This window comes from Rhipicephalus microplus, chromosome 1 (genome assembly GCF_043290135.1).
Source record: "Rhipicephalus microplus isolate Deutch F79 chromosome 1, USDA_Rmic, whole genome shotgun sequence".
Taxonomy (NCBI): domain Eukaryota; kingdom Metazoa; phylum Arthropoda; class Arachnida; order Ixodida; family Ixodidae; genus Rhipicephalus; species Rhipicephalus microplus.
Window position 1 is genome coordinate 191,904,094 of NC_134700.1, and position 23,703 is coordinate 191,927,796.

At 40.1% G+C, this 23,703-nt stretch overlaps 1 protein-coding gene and 1 long non-coding RNA gene across 2 annotated transcripts in view; one reads left to right on the forward strand and one right to left on the reverse strand.

The window, feature by feature from the left end:
• Window positions 1–20,489, forward strand: part of LOC119178525 (uncharacterized) — a 206,808-nt gene extending 186,319 nt beyond the window's left edge. Inside the window, exons 67-84 of the mRNA XM_075889229.1 lie at window positions 34–310; window positions 551–634; window positions 1,143–1,355; window positions 2,135–2,289; window positions 2,466–2,526; window positions 4,252–4,545; window positions 5,398–5,545; window positions 5,814–6,073; window positions 7,667–7,778; window positions 11,716–11,775; window positions 12,859–12,965; window positions 13,051–13,192; window positions 13,935–14,069; window positions 14,648–14,751; window positions 15,660–15,752; window positions 17,998–18,103; window positions 18,648–18,785; window positions 19,968–20,489. Of these exons, the coding sequence (XP_075745344.1) occupies window positions 34–310; window positions 551–634; window positions 1,143–1,355; window positions 2,135–2,289; window positions 2,466–2,526; window positions 4,252–4,545; window positions 5,398–5,545; window positions 5,814–6,073; window positions 7,667–7,778; window positions 11,716–11,775; window positions 12,859–12,965; window positions 13,051–13,192; window positions 13,935–14,069; window positions 14,648–14,751; window positions 15,660–15,752; window positions 17,998–18,103; window positions 18,648–18,785; window positions 19,968–20,162 (2,684 nt within the window). The 3' untranslated portion in view covers window positions 20,163–20,489. The remainder of the gene's footprint in view (window positions 1–33; window positions 311–550; window positions 635–1,142; window positions 1,356–2,134; window positions 2,290–2,465; window positions 2,527–4,251; window positions 4,546–5,397; window positions 5,546–5,813; window positions 6,074–7,666; window positions 7,779–11,715; window positions 11,776–12,858; window positions 12,966–13,050; window positions 13,193–13,934; window positions 14,070–14,647; window positions 14,752–15,659; window positions 15,753–17,997; window positions 18,104–18,647; window positions 18,786–19,967) is intronic.
• Window positions 1–23,703, reverse strand: part of LOC142803685 (uncharacterized) — a 44,241-nt gene that overhangs the window by 16,442 nt on the left and 4,096 nt on the right. The gene's annotated exons all lie outside the window — the stretch shown is intronic.

Below are 23,703 nucleotides of genomic sequence, written 5' to 3' on the forward strand. Positions count from 1 at the left end.
AGTCAATTAAATCCAACCATTGTACTTTTGCAGATGTCACGTTAGAATGTCCCAACTTCAGGCATTCCTTGGGAACTGTAAACCCTCTGATGGGACGTAAGCTAAAAGTGAGCCAATTCAAGGCACTTATTCTGAAACGTTTCCATCACACCGTGAACAACTGGAAAGCAATATTCTTTAGCATTGTGCTTCCATGCACATTCATCGCCATCGCCATGGGCTTCACCATGATTGCACCAGGAACCGTACCCGAGCCATCGCTGAGGTTATCGACGCAGCTGTATGGGCCCGGAGCAGTTGGTTTTATAAGGTATGTAGTGAGATCCCTTCTTAGTTTTCTAAAAGCATGGAGATAACTTTAAGCAGTTATTCTGTCAACTGTTAAAGACCATGATGCTAAGTTTATTGGGCAGACGGCTGGGGTACTTGCAGACACAGCAAAATTGTACTAAGCGGTTGCTGAAACTTCATTTTTTACTGCATGTGTAAGATATTTCACGTTAAGTACATTAAAAACCTGGATTATTCGTTCATTCGTGCACTTTTACAGTGAGATACCACCAACCGATGTGTCTGGAAGGATGCTTTCTTATCCTGGAGTAGGCTCATCATGCCTAGAAAGAAATGCACCACAGTAAGTGAACTCGTTCTTGTATTATGCATACTGCAACCAACATGAGGATATATAAGCTTGATGCCCTTTTGTGCAACATTATTTTCATATTTACTATACTTAAAAACGCTTATATAAATGAAACACTGGATGAGTATTAGTCAAATCTGGTGATTATAAAGTCACATTCGATATGAAGGTGTGTGTTATATGTGTCAATTATTATATAAATAACAATTTTTGTAATAATGTTACGTTTACTTTCTTTTAGGTAATGGTCCATTATATACTGGTTCACTGTATCAACATTGAACTTCATACAGCTTACACAGGAATGGAAGGGTTATATTTTGAAGTGTGAAAGGAATATTTTAAAAATAGTACTGCTTCTATCTAGAGAACTTCCTCCCAACCCTGTGTACTGTAATATGGACAAGTTGTTCACAACAAGCAGGCACAATAATGACAAAGTTATTTGGATGCTTGTATCAAAGCCCTTACATATCTTATATTTATCCTATTTTCACAGGTCTCACTGCATGAGCACAACTGGCATGGCAAGCAATGCCATGAAAATACCAAAGGGAGCGCTCCATTACACCTGCCACACTTCAGAAACTCAAGAAGGATGGGGAAATGGGCAAACTATTATGACAGAAACCACTGACATTGTGTATAACGTAACAGGACTCAACATACCAAACTATCTCTTATCGTCATTCCCGGATTTCATAGAAAGAAGGTAATGTTTAAGGCTTCTAGGAAGATGACAAAGTTTTTTAGCTATAGTTTCAAAGTGAAAATGTTCTGTGGTGTCGGCTACATATGGACACTAATTGTACATTGTGGCTAACAGTGCAAAGATCCAGACATAGAGTACAAGGCGTGGACATGGCAGTGTGCCATGTCCACGCCAAGTCCACTTCTACTCTATGTTCACTTCTACTCTGGGTCTTCGCGCTGTTAGCCACAATGAATCTGCACCAACTCGCTCAATTTCCCATCTTGACTAATTGTACACGATGACTTAACATTGACCACAGGCATACTAAATAAAATTAGGCGAACTGTGCCTATGATTCAGTGCCATGCTAAATTTCATAAACTACGAAAATATTAAGTCTTAAAAGACACAGGATCTTAAGACCTCTACTTCAGAATTTCATCTCACGTAATGCTTTTAGAGAATACACAAATATGTATTATGTTCAACTATAACTCGTCTGTACACACGTAAGAGTGTGTGCCCAAGTTTAGCTCTGTAAATATTACAGTAGCTATTGCTAAGTATACCTACAAAAATCCAGCAAATAACAACCTAGCCCTCAACACAAGGATTCACTTTGGATGTATAAGCAACCCAAGCACAGTTCATGGAGCAATCAAGAAGTGGTCACCTTTTATTTGAAGCCTAGTTTTGTACACCGTACAGTGGCTCACCTAGCAGGTGAAAATTCTTGTTACACTGGATTTTATCATGATAAGTGCACGCGCATCTTAATGAAATTCCTAACACTGCAGGTATGGCGGCTGGACTTTTGAGACGAATCAGGTGAAAGTATGGTACGACAACACAGGTTTCCATTCGATGCCTGCATATCAAAATGCACTCAGCAACGCCATTCTCAGGTCTGCCATCAGCCACTCCACGTCTCCCCTAAATGCCTCCAGAGTGGGTAAGTTTAGCAGTCATGATGGCTATTTACCTAAGTTACGTGCAACTAATAGATGCATGAAAGAAAAAAATAAAAAAGCAATAGGCATCGTACTGGAACTGCATGCTTTTTCATTAGAATCACATTGGTGGTTTGCGATATGGCACTAACTTCCCTATGAATTTTTCTGATTGAAGGGATCACGGTGTACAACCACCCTCTTCATTTGTCTTCCGAACAGCTTGGGAAACAGACAATGTAAGTGAATGCTTTCCAGTGCATGCCACTGGCATGTTACTACTCTATGTCTAACTTGCATGTGTGGCTGGGTGTGGAACAACCTAACAGGATCGCCGTTCTTCGTCCCCTCGCCTTTTATTCTTACGAACAATACCCCTCTTGTTGTGGTGCACTCGTGTGTGTGTGTGTGGCTTGCCTTTGTGCATTCTGTATTGTAGTGGCGAGAAAAAAAAAAGAGGGGCATTGAGTTGTGAATCAACAGAACCCTCAGCTTATATAATGTTACTCCAGTTCACTTGCGAGTACAAAGCATTGCTAGACCGCAACCAAGCACTTCCACGATAAAGAAGCTATTGGTCATGCCATGTTCCATAAGCCGTAATAAAAGACCTTCTTTTTTTCAAGACTTGGAGTCAAAAATTAATTTACATAGGCACTTTGAGGCCATGATTTAAATGCACTTATTAAATGTGGCAGGAGTGAATGTTTTTACATTAGATGTCAGTGAAATTATTTCCAAATTGCGAAAGCTCAACCTGTGAGCTGGCCTCCACTGGAGCCCGCAGCATCATGGATTGAAACGATACAACTTTGACATTTATTAATAATAATAATTGCTGGGGTTTCACATTGTTAAACAAAGGTGGAGACATGTTTATGAGAGTCACAGTAGTGGAGGGGTTCAAAATTCCAATGACCTGGGGTTCTTTATCATGCACCTCAACCTAATTACAGAGCCTCTAGTAATTTCGCTCCAACTTGCCACAGCCAGGGTTCGATCTTATGGTCTTCATGCACACTTTTTATGATCAGGTCTTCATGCACACTTTTTATGATCATGCACATTAGTTCATGACTAATGGGAATATGTGCATCAGTGGTAGCAACATTTGATAATTACGTGCAAGGTTCGTGGTTATACTAAAATATTCTGTGAGCTTTCTGTAGCTTGTCACAAAGTACTAAAACATTTGTCACTCGCACAACAAAGGCACAGACAGTTTTAATTTTCAAGCATGTGTTTGTTTTATTGTCATGCATTCCAAGTCGGTTTGTGCTATCAGTACTGTCTTGCACTTCAGGCAAACAAATTGTGCCGCCTTCAAATTTACTTTTATATGCAAAAATTTATAGAATGGCCATACAATGAGCACAACTGTACAGGTCATAAGGTATTGTGCAGCTGTTTTTGTCAAGTCATGGTGAAGGTACCATGAATTTATTTATAACAACATAGAAATCGAAGACAGATTACATTCACCGCTAGGTGCTACTTATTCAGCAAGAGCAGCCAGAAAGTTGTACCATAATTCAAGATTATTCACAACAGAGGATTACTTATTGCAATAAAACAATGCACACTCACATCTGTAACATTTCATCACAATAAGCACTTTTTCACTGTTAATCTTACATCATACCTCGCATACTTTTATACCTTCTTTACACGTGCAATTTATAGTTTGTACATGACACTCAAACCTCATTATAACAAAGATGCACTTTAATAAAAAAGAAGTATGTTATATCCAAAAATTTGTTATAAATGTATTTTTCTAACACTATGTCTAGTACAAAACCAGTCGTCATTTACTTTGTTGTAACCTATATTTCGCTATACCCGGCTTCGTTAATAGAGGATCAAGTGCTATATTTCAACAAATGCTATGTTCCCCGAGTGTTTTACCAGCTTCGCATCTCACAACAAAATCTTGTATGGCATGCTGCTTTCTCTTTATACAGACTTGGACACGTTGCCGAAGTAGGCATTGCCATGGTAGTGCTCATGGGCTTGGCATTCATTCCATCGCGAGTGATAGTCTACGTCGTGAATGAACGTATACGTGATGAGAAACAGGTTCAGAGCATCTCTGGAGTCGGAACGCTGCTTTACTGGACGACTACATTTATTTGGGACATGGGAATTGTCCTAGCAACAGTTGCCCTTTCTGCCCTGATCATCATCGCGTTTGGTCTCCCTGTGTACGTCAGCAAGCTCAACTTCCCGGCTGTGCTGCTGCTCATGATTCTGTTTGGGTAAGTATGATGCAGCCGAAAAAAACTTATCAATAGAACCCACCTACAGCCTCATCGTTACCTTGAATGTGGCAGTCAGAATGCGAAAAAATTTTTCCACACAAAAACATTAAGGCCAGTTTTTAATGGCAAGTCATATGTTATCAACATCGAAACTAAGCCAATTTAGTTTGATTAGGTTTTTCAGTGTGAGATCAGTGATACGGACCACTGAGATGCAATAAAATGTTCGAAAATATTGAAGTTCAGTGTATGACTCTTTACATCACAACGTAGTTTCATGAATCATTATCTAGACCCTAGCTGATACTACCGAATTTCACGAAATTGCGGCCCTGGAGTGGCAATTCCAATATACAGCTATTATCTATTATTTGTTTTTGCATATGTTATTGCTAACTAACGCTTTTTCTTATGATGGCAGTAATTTTTGGTATTCACTGAATAACTAGTATAGGTAAACTCCAATTCTATTGCTCACTTTCTACACATGACTTCGCGTAATTAAAAAATACAAAAATATTTTATTATCAAGGGTACTTCAAAATTCCTGTCACATGCCTGAACCTTTCTAGAATCTTTGTTTTTCTTAAGCTGAGAAATATAAATCAGTTTATATAATCTCTTTGTATGGGTGTTTTTTTCCCACTACAATACAAATAATAAAAAACAGCAAAAATAAAAGCACTCAATTTATAAAATTCGAAAATCAAATAATGTTAGGTGGCACCCTATCATCTTGCACAATCTATTTCCCTGTCCTTTGCACCGCGGCATTTACTAAGCACGAAATTTTCGTGAACACGTATCCGTTGCATATATGCATACAAATGGCTGTTCAATGCTTTCTAGGTGGGGTACCACACCTCTCATGTACTGCCTGTCACGGCTATTCAAAGAAGCAAGCATCTCATTTGTTGTTCTGTACTGTGTGAACTTGTTCATCGGTCTCAACATAGCAATTGTCATGCTTGTCCTCAACATGATCCAGATAAGCTCGGTAAGTACATTCAAGGATACGATACTATTAAACAATTGCCGCGGTAAGAACATAGCAGGCAAGTCCACAATTTTTTACATAAATTATGAATATTTATGCACATTTCTAAGCCACAGTCTTTTTTCAGCTACATGAATACGATGCGTCTTAATTTTTAGCTGACAAGGGAGAGACCTAAAAGTGCTCCCATATGCATTTACAATTATTGCCTGTGCTTTAATGCTTTAGCGGAGTTATCCTAAGCCACATCTTATGACTCCGTTTGCAGGGCAATCGTCAACTCATGACTGGACTCCAGAATGCCGCACTCGTTTTCCCACAGTATGCTCTGATAGGCGGCTTTGTCAGCCTCGCCAAGAATCACATTCAGGCTGATATATATGCTCGGTACGGACAAGACACCTACGAGAACCCATTCAGCAATGAAGTCCTTAACTACAACTTTTATGCCATGTTCTTGGTCGGAGTAGTCTTCTTCTGCATCAACCTCTTTCTAGAGTGTCACTTGAAAGCACCGTTGCATTCCAGGTAAGCTTTCTCATCTGCTCACTTCAACAGAGGTCATAAAAACAATTGTCTGCCATACAAGTAGCAACTAAAAAAATCTATCATAGTATACAGTACTGCGAATGAATTGTCAACTTGAAATATAGCTTTTAGACAAGTTATGATGGTAGTAAAAGGCCTTGATTGCCTTGAATATGTGCTTACACAGAGTGGCATGTATGGCAATGTTGAGTGGGTTTGCAGGTACCAACAAAATAAACTTTACCCACAAATACTGCCACCCAGTATACAATGGTAGCAGCCCCTTTTGAGAAATATAAGCTAGCAGCAAGGTGGAAAGAGACGCTAGCTCTGAAAAAGTGGCAAAGTAACAGTGGTTCCATACGTATCTAGTGTTGCTACACAGCATGCAAGAAGTGTGAAAGTGTGCTGAACATGTTCGGCAAGAGCTTTGTAGCATGTCTCCTTGTAGCATACGTGCAACTGTTTTGTTATATGTGAGAGGGAATAAGGTAGCCATAAAGCCTTCCAGATATGGCATTGCGTCACTTACCAACAGGTGAAAAATGCACGACCATGAAACAATGTTTTGAACAAAGACAGTGATGCCAAATGACAGCAGTATTCCAGTGCTGTTTCATATTAGTAACACCATCTAATAGACTAGCCCACATCTTTTTAAGTTTCCGTTTTCATTTTTGTTTGCTGTAGATGTGGCAGCACACAGCTTTAGTTCATATAGGCTCAAACCCCATTATAACAAAGTTACATCTCACACAAAAATTGGTTCGATATAGCTGGAAATTTGTTGTAAAGGTTTAATTTCAACAGTACATCAGTTGTAAAACTTTTTTTCATTTACTTCACTATAGCCGGTGTTTTGTTATATCTGGCTTCATATAACGAAGTTTGAGTGTGCAAGCATCTCAATGAGCACTACAGTTAAATAATGTGTCGTCAAGGAGTGTTAATATTTACTCCTAATTAATATAGAAAAAAAAAGGGGAGCCAATTTCAAATACAGCGAGAAAGAGATCTGAAAGAGGAGTGATGAGTGGACAAAACAAGCCTATCAAAATGAAAAACAATCTATCAGGCATATTGTGCAGCCAAGGCATATTTGTGTGACAGGCATACAATGCTAGACCGAAATGATAAGGCTCACCTCTTTATTTAAGCAGTAGTACCTATATTACTTGTTAATGGAGTTCGGTTATTGAGACAGCATTCATAAAAGCAAGCATGTGCTTTCATTTAGCCGCCAGATATTGTTAAACATTTTCTACCAAATAGTAACTGCTTGAAAGCCAGTATTGAGAGTAAGAAGAAACATTATTGAAATAACAACCAACACAAAAATAATTCTATTGCATCTCATATCCCTTTATAGGCACACACTATTTAAAATGTTATTTTAAAAAGAAACCTTATATTTACAATGTTACAGCCAATTATTATTCATGTTCATTACAATGAGAGCCTATAACAATTTTGTATTACACAGTTGCTTCTCAGGAAGTTGATGCAATTCATGAAAAAAATAAGAGCATGAATGACAGAATACCCAGGTTTACAAGTTTCTGGTTCAGAGAAATCGCTATATATTCATTTCAGGACTCAAAGACAATCCAAGGTGCCTGAAGACACGGATGTTACAGCGGAAAAAATGCGTGCGAATGGTGACAGTGGCAAGAATGATGTGTTGAGAGTGCTGGATGTCGTAAAGGTGATGGCCACATAACCACTTCTAGTCTTGAGTAGCTGGGTTCCACACTTATGGTAGCAAAAACGCTATATTAGTAGGCACAAGAGTGAGCTTAAAAAAGCGCAAGCATACTTTTCTTTGATATCATTACAGTGTGTATAAATTTTTCATGAGATCAGGTCAATCGCCAACCGTTGATATTGTGCATTGTGCTGCAACTGCTACATTTAGTAATTAAACAAGTGCTACTGCCAATTTAACAGTATTCTAGTCAACATTTTTTTGTCTCTGCAAATGTAGATAGATTCTGGTGCAAGAAACATCAAGTGTTCAAGTTTCCAGAACCCTTCATTATGAGGTCTCTCACGATCATATCATAGTTTTGGGACATGAAACCCTAAACTTTCATATTATAACAACTGTAGATCTAGTGAAAATTCTACCCTTCCCTGAAGCGTACGAGCTGATTTGGGAATTAAGTTACTTCTTCAAAAAAATTAAATGTAGATGTATATCATACTGGACAATTTTTGTTTTCTAGGGTGGACTAGAAAAGTTATATTCTTCAACATGACCATCCATACAACAGCAGCAAAGGTCTCAATCTTTTACTGGGAGGGGTAATCATCATCATCATCAGCCTGACTACGTCCACTGCAGGACAAAGGCCTCTCCCATGTTCCACCAGTTAACCCGGTCTTGTGCTTGCTGCTGCCAATTTATACCCACAAACTTCTTAATCTCATCTGCCCACCTAACTTTCTGTCTCCCCCTAACCCGATTGCCTTCTCTGGAATCCAGTTAGTTACCCTTAATGACCAGCGGTTATTTTGTCTACGCGCTACGTGCCCGACCCATGTCTATTTCTTCTTGATTTCGACTATGATAACCTTAACCCCCGTTTGTTCCCTAATCCACTCTGCCATCTTCTTGTCTCTTGAGGTTACATCTACCATTTTTCTTTCCATTGCTCTCTGCATCATCCTCAATTTAAGCTGAACCCTCTTTGTAAGTCTCCAGGTTTCTGCTTCGTAGCTTAGTACCGGCAAGATACAGCTGTTATATACCTTCCTCTTGAGGGATAGTGGCAATCTACCTGTCATAACTTGAGAGTGCTTGCCAAATGTGCTCCACCCCATTCTTATTCTTCTAGTTACTTCAGTCTCGTGGTTCGGCTCCGCGGTTATTACCTGCCCTAAGTAGGCATAGTCTTTTACAACTTCAAGTGCACTATTACCTATCTCGAAGCGCTGCCCTCTTCCGAGGTTGCTGTACATTACTTTCGTTTTCTGCAGATTCATTTTAAGACCCACCTTTCTGCTCTCCTTGTCTAACTCCGTAATAATGAGTTGCAATTCGTCCCCTGAGTTACTCAGCTATGCAATGTCATCGGCGAAGCGCAGGTTACTAAGGTGCTCTCTATTAAATCTTATTCCTAACTGTTCCCATTCTAGGCCTCTGAAAACCTCCTGTAAGCACGCGGTAAATAGCACTGGGGAGATTGTGTCCCCCTGCCTTACACCCTTCTTGATTGGTATTCTGTTGCTTTCTTTATGAAGCACTATGGTAGCAGTTGATCCCCTGTAGATTTCTTCCAGGATGTTTATATATACTTCATCGACGCCTTGATTCCGCAGTGTCTGCATGACGGCTGATATTTCTACTGAATCAGTTGCCTTCTTCTAATCTATGAAGGCTATGTATAGTGGTTGGTTATATTCTGAGCATTTCTCTATTACCTGATTGATAGTATGAATGTGGTCGATTGTTGAGTAGCCTGTTCGAAGTCCTGCTTGTTCCTTTGGTTAATTGAATTCTAATGTTTTCTTTAATCTGTTAGCAATTACCTTTGTAAATAGCTTATATACTACAGAGAGCAAGCTGATCGGCCTGTAATTCTTCAAGTCTTGTCATCTCCTTTCCTATGTATTAAGATGATGTTAGCATTCTTCCAAGACTCTGGTACTTTTCCCATCAGGAGACACCTCGTAAACAAAGTGGCTAGTTTTTCTAACACACTCTATCCTCCATCTTTCAGCAGATCTGATGTTACCTGATCCTCACCAGCAGCTTTGGCTCTTTGCATGCTCTCCAAAGCTTTTCTGATTTCTTCTATCATTACTGGTGGGGCATCATCTGGGTTACTGCTAGTTCTTATAGTATTAAGGTCGTGGTTGTCCCGGCTACTGTACAGATCTCTGTAAAACTCCTCCGTTATTTTAACTATCCTATCCATGTTGGTAGTTATTTTGCCTTCTTTGTTCCTTAGTGCGTACATCCGATTTTTGCCTATCCCAAGTTTCCTCTTCACTGCTTTGACGCTTCCTCCGTTTTTCAGAGCGTGTTCAATTCTCTCTATGTTATACTTTCTTACATCGCATACCTTACGCCTATTAATCAACTTCGAAAGCTCTGCCAGTTCTGTTTTGTCTGTTGTACTTGAGACTTTCATGATTGGACCCTTCCTAATGAGATTCTTCGTTTCCTGGGAAAGCTTGCCACTGTCCTGTCTAACTACCCTGCCTCCAACTTCCACTGCACACTCCATAATGACACGTCAGATTATCATTCATTGTATCTACGCTAAGGTTGGTTTCCTCACTAAGAGCCAAGTACCTGTTCCGAAGCGAGACTCTGAATTCCTGTACTTTCCCTCTCAGTGCTAGTTCATTGATTGGCTTCTTGCGTATCAGTTTCTGTCGTTCCTTCTTCAAGTCTAGGCGAATTCGAGACCGTACCATTCTATGGTCACTGCATCGTACCTTGCCAACTATTTCACAATCCTGCACGATGCCTGGGTGTGCACACATTAGAAAGTCTATTTCGTTTTTATGTTCGCCATTAGGGCTCCTCCATGTCCACTTGTGGTTTCCTCGTTTTCGATAGAAGGTATTCAAAATCCGTAAATTATTGCGTTCTGCAAATTCTACTAGTAGCTCTCCTCTGGCGTTTCTAGTACCGATGCCATAATCTCCTACTACCTGGTCTCCAGCCTGCTTCTTCCCTACCTTTGCATTAAAGTCTCCCATCAGTATAGTATACTGTGTTTTTACCTTACTCATTGCCAATTCCACGTCTTCAGAGAAGCTTTCAACTGAAGCGTCATCATGGCTGGTTGTAAGTGCATAGGCCTGTACCACCTTCATCTTGTATCTCTTATTCAGTTTAATTACGATACCTACCACCCTTTCATTAATGCTATAGTATTCCTCTATGTTGCCAGCTATGTTTCTGTGAATTAGGAACCCCACTCCCAGTTCTCTTTTTTCATCCAAGCCCCGATAGCAAAGGATGTGCCCTTTCTGAAGCACCGTATAGGCCTCATCTGTCCTCTTAACATCACTGAGCCCTATCATATCCCATTCAACACCCTCTAGCTCCTCGAATAGTACAGTTAGACTTCCCTCATTAGATAAGGTTCTAGCGTTGAACGTTGCCAAGTTCAGGTTCCAATGGCGGCCTGTCCGGATATAGAAATTCTTAGCACCCTCTGCTGCGTTGCAGGTTGAGGGGTAATAACGAGTAAAAAATGCTTGCTCACTTATTATAAACAGCAACAGTCCATTGGGTGCATGTAAATAAGGATCATATCATTTCATTTGTACATTATTTGAAGAGTTTCTTCCCTTGTTTTATGTTAACCTGGTATCTTCATGACAGGTTGCATTATGCTGTGTCTTTCCTATGTTCACATAATAGTGAGAACACCCAGTATTTTTGGTGCGCAAAAAACGCGATCATTTCTTTGCCAAACATCTGCACATGTGCTCACAGAAAATTGACTTTTTCAGCGCACATGACAATGATACAATGATATACGTCTAGCATCATCGTATAAGGTGAAACAGAAGTTGTGACATCGCTCTATTCAGGCAAACACCTAGAAATGCTGTCATTTTCTACTTTTCATTCACTTACAATCATAGGTGCTCTATTAACACAGTTGCTTTCGGCACAGGTTTATCAAAGACAACACAAAGCGGTGGACAATGTCTCATTTGGCATACCAAAAGGCGAGGTAAGCATCATACTAATCATATGAACACAAGATGGCATTGTTTACTAGCTGCGTCACAGTATTAAAATATTATTATATTACTTACAAGCAAAAAATAAGTAACGCATCAATATCATGAACATGGTTATAGCAAAAATTATTAAAATTGATTACTGAATGTAACTATGTACACAATCACTTGGTTCCCAGCACACCTAGGCCAAACTTTCTACTCACTCACCAACCCGAACGACAATGCCAACTCCCAAGCACGCATACTAACTCTCCGTGTAGGAGAAGCCTTGCCACAGTGCAGGGTGCAAGAGTTCCAAGAAACTTTATTCACGTTTAACGAATTCACAAAACACTTCTATCTGGAAAGAAGGGTAATTCCTCCACCACACAGAAATCTCACGAAACCACTGGAGATGACTGTCAGGATGTTAGACTAATTTTTATCCGAATCTCACTTTGATGCACTGTCTATTTCAAAGTCACTTCAAGTCGCATTGCTACGGGGGAATGTGCGAGCAGAAACGTTGCTCGGTCCTCAAAAGCTCGGAATATCAGCATCAACTCAGAGGTGTTCAGAGGGCCTGCGATGCAGCGGTTAGGTTAGGTCTAACCGTCTAGACGTGAGAGCGGCCCGCAGTGTTGCCCTAAAGGGTGACACTTCTCCAGATCTTTAAATAAAGTTCTTTGTATCGTACTGAATGTAACAAAGCACTAAATTTAAAATCACTTCTATTGACATCAACAAGTACTAAATACAAGTTCATCACTGATATGGAGCGTGATAAATTATTTACCTGGTGCACGAGGCTTTGTAATAATGACGTATGATTTAGTAATGTACTTGTATATTACTATAGTACAGTAGTCTATCAGTACTTATTCCCTTAGATACTAAAACTAAATGTGCTTATAGCTGTATTAGATATACGAGATTAATTTCACAGTTTTTTGTTACAATTATCTGATGCTAAGCTGATTTCGAATATTACAACCTACTTTACTGTTCTAACATACATAAGAAACAGTTCTATAACAGAAGCAATGTTGTATACTATTCAATTTCATCAATTTTTAATCATGTTATCCCAGTGCTTTGGACTCCTCGGTGTAAATGGAGCTGGAAAGACAACCTTGTTTCGCATCTTAACTGGACAGCTTCAGCCTACACAGGGAACCACCCTCGTTCAAGATACAAGGTAGCCCTGCTTAGAACACACACGATGCATAAATTGACATGTGTGGTTTAAACATATTCTGAACTGAGAACAACATTGCTTACAGATTGGACAAAGTGTTTGCAAAAGGCACACAGCTGGTGGGCTACTGTCCCCAAGCTGATGCACTTGACGACTTGCTGTCTCCAAAGGAGCACCTCGTGATTTACTCCATGATGCGTGGGATACCAAAGAGTGAGATCCAGGAGGTGATTGCCTTATTCTTCAGCGACTATACTGCCAGTGCAAGAAAGAAACCGAAAACTAACGCTTCTCTGTGATAGTGAGGGTGTGCACAGCTTGTATAAGCCACACAACTGCTAAGTGAAAAGACTGCCACTGTAGACAGTACTGAGCTCTATTGGCTCACCTCTTGTGGCTCTTGTGTACAGTGGACCAAAGTGAACAATGTATCCACTAAACACAAGTGTAGCAACCAGCAATTTAATAAAGCCATATATTCAGAAGTAAAAGCTGCATTTCACAATGTGTAGATGCAGTTGTAGTTGATAGCATAAGTAAGCTTAGAGAACTTGCATAATTTGAGCTTTAAACAAGACATAACATCCAGAAACACCACGAATTATAACAGCTTGAATGCCTGTACAAGATATTTGGATGTGCGGTGCTGTGCCAATATATATGTCAAACAGCGCACAGACTCATCATGACACCATTGCAGCTAATCCGAATTGACATAACCTTTTTTTCAAGGGAACTACTACACAATTGCTAATGGGTAGCGTTTCTGGGCAACTCTTCATTTAAACACATAACTTTATCAATGCAGACATCTTCACATAGCCTTCAGAACTTTCTAGTGTGCACTTTCTCAATACACTACTACTTTCCAAAACAATGCCGATCGATTTTTTTTTTCTGCTTCCCATTCTTTCAAATATTTTACATCACGGATTATGCAATGTTTACAACAATTAATGTTATTTGCAGGTTGTTGAGGAAGCCCTCGCAAGGTTCCAGCTTTCTGCTCATGCCAATTACAAAGTGGGAACACTCAGCCGTGGCACAAGACGAAAAGTCTGTACAGCCATCGCAATGCTCGGGAATCCACAAATCGTGCTCTTGGTTAGTTTCCTTCGCATAATCAGTTATCTTTGCAATACACATACTGCCTTTTGTTTATGTTATTGATTCCACCTAAAGTGACAGGCCACAGCACAAGTTATACGAACTGAGCTGGGTTTTGTTCAGGTGTGATTGGCACATAGTAAATGTTAAAGAAGGCAGCTGTTTTGTAAAAGGTGTTTTGCAATACAATAAAAAGAAATAGTATGGCGGTCAGTACACTGATTCGAATATACTGCAGCAGAATGAACATTTCGCGTACTGAGATTTCCTGACCCAGTTTGAGAAAAACTTGCGCTGAGAAGCACGTAAGAGCCAAACATACTGTGAACACAGTGACAAGGCTGAGGCCTAGCAGGTTTCTAAAAGTGCAATTATAAAATATGCACAAGAAATAAGCTGCAACACCCAAAGCTGAGTGCGTGCTCAATTTTATTCTTTGCTCACGATTCACGCCCATAACACTCAATGTGCGGTCACATAAAAAGCAGCTTATTGGTTTACCCTACTTTTGAGAGCACCAAAATTTTTATGGTAGGTAAGACATTATTTCTCAAGTTTATTTCACTGAATTCCAGGACGAGCCAACAAGTGGAATGGATCCTGTTACTCGTAGACTGGTTTGGTCTAATGTTTCTGAAGCCATCCAAGAAAAGCGATCCGTCTTGCTAACATCACACAGGCAAGATATTTGGACATTTTCACTTGCAGCAATTTGCATGATGCTTCTAGTTGAAACATTATATGAGCATGAGCATCTGCACTTAGTGCAGTATAAGTGGGACTAAACAAGATTATCCATCAGCTTTAAAATTATAGTTAATAAAGCTAGAACCCTTGCACATAATAAGCAACAATCGAGTTTAATTTATTTTTCCTATTATAAATAAATAAAAGCTTTGAATATGTTAAACTTATGCAAGTTGTTTGGCAGTGTTGCCTTTAGGTGCTATGATATTTAACTGTTAGCAAAGTAATTTCACAATTCATTATGGGCATAGGCATGTGCGGGGGAGGAGGGGGCCGGCTGACCTCCTAACGAGGGAGGCATAGAGTCTGTCTTATATGTTGACTTAATTAATAGGGAGAGGAGGTGCTATGAATAACTTTCGCCTCGGAGAACCCTGCCCACGCTTATGATTTGGAGATCCAAAAGGCCACGGTGGATACGATTTAATAAAAAGCTTAATAAGTCCAATGCACGGATTTGCAGAGTGCGATTCATAGTCAAGGTTTGCACCAGTATGTACAAGCAAACAACTGATGGGCTCTTTAGTGAGCCACATGCAAAAAGTGTATCTACAAAGATTCTCCTAAGTATTAGTCTAAAACCCATGTGCCACAACTTTTTAAAATCCATGGTGCACCTTTTATTCGCAAACAAGAAAGTGAGTATTGCAGTAATGCGCCCCATCTCAAATATTTCCGCAAAGCAGAAAGTGAAAAAAGTCCATCTCTCAGTATAAACATATATTTGGAGAATAATGACACCTATGAAATGTGATTATTGTTGGACTGCATTACAGAATTGTTTTGAGAAGCTCCAGCGTAAAATTTTCAAATTTTTTTCACTTCTCATCATCGATGCAGCATGGCCGAATGCGACTTACTTTGTTCAAGGCTCGCAATCATGGTGAATGGACAACTGTGCTGTATAGGAAGCCCACAGTATCTCAAACACAAGTGAGTAGCTCCAAGAGTCAAGAACGAAATATACAACACAGCAGAGCAGTCGATGACCACAGATTGAGTGGAACTGCTGTGGCAGTAGAAACAAGAAAAAGAAGATGAAACGTTCTGAAGTAGTACGGAAAGCCGAGCTGGGTGGTAATGCGTTGTAAAATAGCACAAAAGAAACGCGTTCACACAGCAAGAAGACTACACTGACGCTATCTTTTAGCTGACGTTTATTTTTTCGGAAAGAGAACATGCATACTACATGAAAACAGTTGGTCATGCACAACGACTCCGTCCAACAACACAAAAACTATATAAACATAATCAGCAATTTCACTTCTTTTTTACAGCCCTGATGCCAGAAAACCTAGTTTCTTGTCAGATAGGGATAAAGATGAGTGGCTTATGCATTTATCACCTAAAATTGCAATGAAAAAAGCCTCAGCTACCTTGTTCGACCACCGTGTTGAAATAGTACAGCAGCTCGTTGAAAAATAGCGAGAGCATGCACTAGATGCACATGCCCTGAAGTAGCTAATGAAAGAGGACGGCGACATTTCAGAGACACTCACGTGCGTTTCGCCTGTGTGGCGGTTGTAGCTTGTGTAGCTTCAGCGTTTCATGGGAGTTTATTAAATTATTCTTCTACTACAACGTCTCATGTGCTTCAACGACGCCGCGAAGACAACACATGGTGCATATTTGTACTCTGCGCAGTGAAGGGTTACGTGGCTACTAGGCCTGCTTTTTAGTGAACAACAATGTCGGTTGAAAGTTGGTGCTCGTGTTGTCTTCTTGCTGAGTCCAGGTGTTTTTTTTTACTTTCTTTTTTTATTAGTTTATTAGAAACAAATACAGAATTGTCCAAGGAGACACGGCGAAGGGCAAACATTGCCTGGCTGGGCCATGCCACCCATACAGCAGCAGCAGTAGGAAAAGGCATTTACAAATATAAAAGGGTACAGAAAAATCAGATAATACACCTCAGCTCAATGTTACACAGTTATGTAGCACTAACATGATCACAGTTTTAACAAAAAATGTGCATGCACAACTCTTGAGCGGGAAAAGAAAATTGCATTATACTAATACACAAAAATAAAGAACTAGGAACAACTTGTACGGCTCACAAGCCACATGTGAGCAGATAAAAAGAAAGAAAATCAAAACAGTACATAACATTTGATACACAACTATATTATTCTTTTATTTGCTTTAGTCCTCTGAAAATAATAATTTTTTAATTTTTTTTATATGCTTGCTTCCTGATTCTAGATTTGAGGAGATCCATGATAAAGGTATAGTTATTGAGGAGGTTAGGAATTTGCACAGCCAGTTTTTGTTTCCCGTACTTTGTTCTACTATGTGGTGTAGACAAAAAACTATTTCTTAAATTATAGCCTATCATTTTCACACTGTATTTAGTCTGGAAGGATTGTTTGTCAGACTTAACCTGCCGTATAATTTCAAGGCATAGTTTATATGTATAGAGTTTGGGCACCTTTAATATTTTATTTTGGATTAATATGTTTTCTTCTTGAATGCCCAAAAATAAATTCACCAACTGAACCAAGGACCAAAAAAATTGCATCTTATGCAACTCTTAGTCGTTTCCTGAGCATTGTAGTCAGATAACTACGAACAATAACTGTGAAAGCAACCAGAGAGCGTGAGAAGTTTTTAGTGTTTTTCATTGTCCCTCTTGGAGCGATGACTCAAGGGGAGACATTAATGTTAATATTTGTAATAATTTATTTTTACGAAGAAAAAATAAACTCCTAGTTTTAATTGAATCAGTGCAACTACACAAGGCAAGAAAAATAAAAGCAGAAAATAAAATCACTTTTGACGTATTGTACAGTTTATCCAATCACACTTCACGTCAACCCTAGTGAAATTCCATAATGAAGTTGAATATGGCCCAAAAATATGCATCATTAATTTGATATTATTGTAAGCATATCTTTATCACTTACTGATGTGACGAATAAGACCATATTTACATCTGTGTACAATTAATAGTATTCTTATTTGTCTGGTCCAACTCTTTCTTTCAAATCTCTAAATGCAATATTCTTTGCTCACAGCTAATGAGTACCACAAGAGCAGACATTTAGTCGAAAGTAAAGCCACAACAAAAGCAGTTTGTCCTTGCACATGTGGTACATATGTTAGCATTTTTCATGTGCTAGTAATTCTTTTCAGTCATTAGCAATTCTGGATCTACATCAACAAAATATCTTCTCTGCAGGTTTGGAGCAGGATTTACCGTCACAATACGCATGGCTGAAAATGTCAAGGACTGGAAGCAAGCAATTAAATGTCTAATTACTCACTTCCCCGCAGCATCACTAAAGGTATGGATCAAGATATATGGAGTTTCAATGCAGGCTGAGTAACTAAGAATGAGCTAGAGGAGACAAAAGCTAACTTTTACATAATTTGGAGCAGCACATATAAAGTAACAATGTGACTGATGATTTGATGATTGATTTGTGAGGCTTAACATCCCAAAACCACCATGTGATTATGAGAGACGCCGTAGTGGAAGGCTCCAAAAATTTCGACCACCTGTGATTCTTTAACGTGCACCCAAATCTGAGCACATGGGCCTACAACATTTCCGCTTCCATCGGAAATGCAGCCGCCACAGCAGGGATTCGATCCCGCAACCCGCGGGTCTGCAGCCGAGTATACCTTAGTCACTAGACCACCGCGGTGGGGCTAACAATGTGACAGTCAATAGATAAATATTAGAATAAGTACTATCTCAGTACTTCCTTTTCCTAAATATCGTAAAGGACATGTTGAAACTTCTGTGTCAAAGCCAGCTCGTGCTCGAGGTACATCATTGAGTCATAGATTTTAATTTTTTCTCACTGCATTTTGTCTCCTCTGCAGGCACAACACTTCAACATCATGGAGTTCAGCCTACCTTCGAAGCAAACATCGCTTTCCTCTGTGTTTAAATTCTTAGAAAAGAACAGCAGTGATTTGAGCATCTTAGACTTTTCCGTGTCTCAGACGACGTTAGATCAGGTAAGGACTCGCATGCCTTGCGTTTGTCACTTTTCCAGTCGTAAGTGGTTCACTTACACTTTAAATGAGGTGGAGAAAGCACTTCATTGAAAGTAATTTAGACAGGCTGTCAGATCTTTCATGCCATGTCCTCACATTCAACATGCTCAAGTGCGTCATTGATGAATACCGCAAAGTGGTGTTGTTCTTAAAGGGACGCCGAACATAATTTTTGCCGCCAAGATTTTCAGCCATACTGAAAGAGAGGGTGTTTAAATCAATAAACACAGCCTTCATTTAAGACAGAAACTATAGAAAAATAACTAATTTAATTAGTTTTTTACAAAGTATCGCATCTGGTGACCATGCCGTGAACTAGAGGGGGTGTCTTTGGTGGTGTTACCCTCATAGGAAACAGGCATCCCAACAGTCCCAGCTGTCGTCCGTGTCTCTACACCCACTCGGCTCTCATTAAGACTCCCAGAACCACAACAGCAGGGAATGCCCTGCTGCGGCAAGGCATCACTGCTTTTGTGGAAGGGGGAGAGCAGAATGAAAGGAGAGGTGGAGAAAGGGAAGAAGAGGACAGGAATACGTGCACCCTGCAAGCATTTCCGAAGTGCTTGGAGGGTGCATGTCACATTTCATCCAGCCAAAATACAGCCAGCTGTTCAGAAATATGTGAAATTAACTCTGTCAGAATAGTGGCATTTCCCATGTAGGATTTTGCGGTTTTCATCAATTTTTACAAATTTGCTTCAGTATTCTTTTAAATGAGGTGGCTATGATCAGCCACTTAGCAGTAGGACTAGGGCTAAAGGATGAACAGCATGGGTTTGGCTGGAAACTGCCAACAACTGGTTCAACACTACCACACAGCTCAGAGCATGAAATGGTTGGTTTGGGTCTGGGATGGCAAGAGTTGGGGCAACGATTGTGTAACGAGGCTTCTGTTTTTGCCTAGTGTACCTTTGCTGTAATACTGTATAAGTTATTGAACAAATAAATAGAACGAAAGCAACTGCATTAATTTTTTTAGACAATACAAGATTAAGTTTTTAAAAAATAATGTTGTTTGCACATTAATAACGAACTGTACTTCTGCAATATAGTTTCGCACCTATTATTCTTGCGGTTTGCAAGAAACATCATTTTGATTCAATGGTTTCTACTCCTGTACTAACCCCTTCGCAAATATTTCAGGTCTTTGTGAACTTTGCACGACAGCAGTGTGATGAGTCGGCAGAAGTTGAGCAAGAAAGGCCTGCTGACACATCCATCGTAACAGAAAAAAATGGCTTCATCAGTGATGAATCGCCTGCGGTTGCCCTTCGCAGATCCAGTCACCTACCAGCAATAGAAAGACACGATTTGAACAGTGAAGCGACAAAGTTCTGACCACTGCCCACAGTGGCAGATCTCTCAAATTGCCCGTTGGTCCAAGTATGATAAGGCTGCTTGCCTCTCGAATTGGAGGAGCAAGCGGCATGTAGGGCATTTTACATCAGCTATGCAAGAATGAAAGGTCTCATTTTTCCCTTCACCATTTTGGAAGCGTGGTGTCCATGACGACCTCTCGCTGCCAAAATGCTACTTTCTCTGCTCCTCAACACATCAAACATCATGGAAGTGTGCGGTATGTTTGGCATTTCAAGTGTGTTGCATCAGCCGCATCGAATGCTGCTGAAAACTGTGAACTGTAAATAAAGTCCGTGTGAATAACAATTACCGTTTCCTACTAATAAGAGACCTGCTCAAAGGAGACACATGATGCATTCATTTACTCTAGAAGTGTTATCTGAGAACACCTACAGACAATAGCTGTTAAAGAACTCGGTGTTCAATAATTGCAATTCGCTTACCGATACTCACCTTAGCCAACATATTGATGATGATGATGATGATGTATGGAGTTTAATGATGGAAAGGCCAGGTGCTGCCAAAGAGTGCCAGATCAGTTATAATGTGTGACAGAGTACCAATGAATGACAATATGGAAATGTGACTCAGCTGTGAATGTGTCTGAACCCATTTGCTACATAGTGGGTGGAAAATGTCTAGTCAAAATAGGCACTTACCAGCAACTGAGTGATACATGAGAGAAAATGTAAAGCATGCAGACGCAGTTAATAATAGAGTCAAATACGACAGTAGCAAAATATCTTAAATAGCTCTATGGCCTTAAAAGAGGCCATAGTACATAACAACCTGAAGGTGTGCATATACAAAGAAAGCACTAATGTTGTGGCAATTCATTCGTGAAAGGGGCTGCTCTGTGTTTTCTGGACTATCCACATGCACGCCATTTCGAAGAGTTGGCAAAGTCTCATTGTTCAATAACAGTCCTGCATCAGCCAATATGTTTTTCTCAGCTGAGCTTATTTCTCAGCTGAGCTTATATAACAGTGGATCGCTAGCTGTTACTCCATGAATTATTGAAGTATTTCCGAAATAATACGCGATCGGTGTCTATTTCACAGTATAGGTTATCACACGATACATAAACCAGACAAGTACATTACCACATTTAAAAAAGAATAAAGGCCTAACATAAACTACTGCAGAATGCAATATTGATGGCAGATCATTTTTCAGTAGTGCTACAAAACATCCAGTCTGTCTGCGATTAAACTAACGGCAATGTCGTGAAGAAAGTGCACAACAATGCCTTGCCACTGACATCCATTTTTTTCTTAATAGAGCTTCAGAAATAATCCTTTCTTGAAACTATAGGTCGGCAAACTCACTCATGAGTCGAAACACTCGGACTCGTATCAAGCCGAGTCTGAGTGAGTCCGGGTGAGTACTATTTTGGTGAGTCTTGCGTCCGTACGAATCCAGTTGAGGAAATTATTGGCAAGCTCATGTACAAGCCAGCCCTAAGCTCAAAGTACATTTCTTGAGTAAGTCTGAGTGAGCTCTACTTTTTATTGTCAACCTATGGTCTGATTTACTCCCCTATTAGAATTACTGTCAGTATTATATCAGCCTATGTTTATACAATGGAGTCTATTTGCACATATCTCAATGCACTGGCCTGCATGCGCCACCTAGCTTAATGTTTACTGATTGAAGGTGGGTGTTAGAAGGGTGCCGTGACCCCGCCCCCTCCCGAAAACTCTTTTACAGGATGTTCTTGATAGAGATATGTCTTGTGAGCCCTAAATTTCACGTGGATAGCAACCCCTCTGATAGCTCGTATTAGAAGGTATAAGATCAAAAGGCGTATCATAGGGCACTGATTATGTGAGATATTGACTGCTGAGCCAGATACACCATGATCGGAAAAGGTAATTTTAAAGGGCCAGTCAACAGGCTCAGAATTTTTTTTTACACCCTCCAAACAAGCTCGCGCATCTTTCATATGCCTGACCAACTTCCATCCAGGTGCAGTGACGTGAACTCGGCAATCGACGACGTTGACTTTATTACTCTTTTTTGAGACCTGATGCAAAACGCTACTTGCAAAACCAATCGACTAACTGTGTGCTGGACCAATCGACTAGCTGTGTGCTGCATCACCTCGTCGATCGTTGAGTTGGCGTCACTGCCCCTGGAAGCAGGTTGGTCAGGCGCACGAAAGATGCGCAAGCTTCTGCTGCACATTTCGGAGCCTGCTGACTGGCCCTTTAAGTCAGCGGACTTGTGAGTTGACACACTGGGGCTTACTCAGACTCAGGTCAAGCGGCAAGTCTGTGTCTGAGTGAGTAGAGCAAGGTGATACACTGGTGTGTTTGAGTTTGAATGAGACCGGTTGAGAAAAAGTGTGGAGAAGTCGGAGTCAGGTAGAAAAATTTAGGAGAGTGAGTCAGAGAGCTCTCTGAGCAAAATATGTTTCTTGAGTGAGTATGAGCAAGTTCTAATATTTTTTATAAATGTGGGCATGGCAGTAACGTCCATGCCCACATATCAATGTTCGATACCCTTACTTCAATGTATTCAGGTGAGAACTTTTTTTTCAGTATGACAAAAAACTGGATTATACAAGTATGCGAAGCAGCTGCCATCTACACAATTTTCAGAACCTGGCCAAGTCGCAAATAAAGAACAAAACAAAACATGCACACATGAGGTGACACTACACTATGTTCAAGCACCTAAATGGTAATAGCAGTATACAGTGGCATACCAACTCTTTCATGAGTGGGGAAGGGAAAGGGGCAAACCTACCTCACTCGTCCACCGGGATATATATATATATATATATATATATATATATATATATATATATATATATATATATATATATCGGACTTTCATATGAATTTGCATACACAGAGGTGACAAGACTCGCTTTCTTAGGAGTTCCACAAAGTTCAAATCTCAGTTTAACTGAGGAATTGTGCCCTTAGCCCAATTTCCGTGTCCAGAACGATTCGTAACACTCATTGGCTCACAACAGTTTCGACAGAGCAGCGGTGATGATATATCCTTTTTGAAGAAAATGATTTTCCAGAAGCAGCAAATGCTTTCACCAGTCTTTAAAAAGTTTGCTCGTTCCCATCCGTAACTTCATCAACAAGTCACAGCAGAATAAAAGCAGGAACAAGTGATGTAATATCATAGAGCCCCTGTTCAGCGCTTACCTGCTTTGAAATACTACAGTACAAGACCCAAAGGCATCGCATAGGCGACCCGCACCGCAAGGAGCCCACGAGGAAGATCATCACAGAAGAAATGATGGGAAAATTTCACTATGTTGTAACATTGCCTCGTAACATTTTCATTTTCCCGTAAGAACATAACTGAGTGATTATTGTGATGGAAAACTTCACCTTACATGTTGGGTTCCCCAGCGCACAGCAAGAGTGACCACTATCAAAAGTGGGGGGGGGGGGGGGGGCTCAGCGCTCCTTGACTGCCCCGGCTCATACGCCTAAGGCAGTATATTACGTAAGATATAGGCAAATTAAGAAAACGAAACAAAGATCCTACAGCA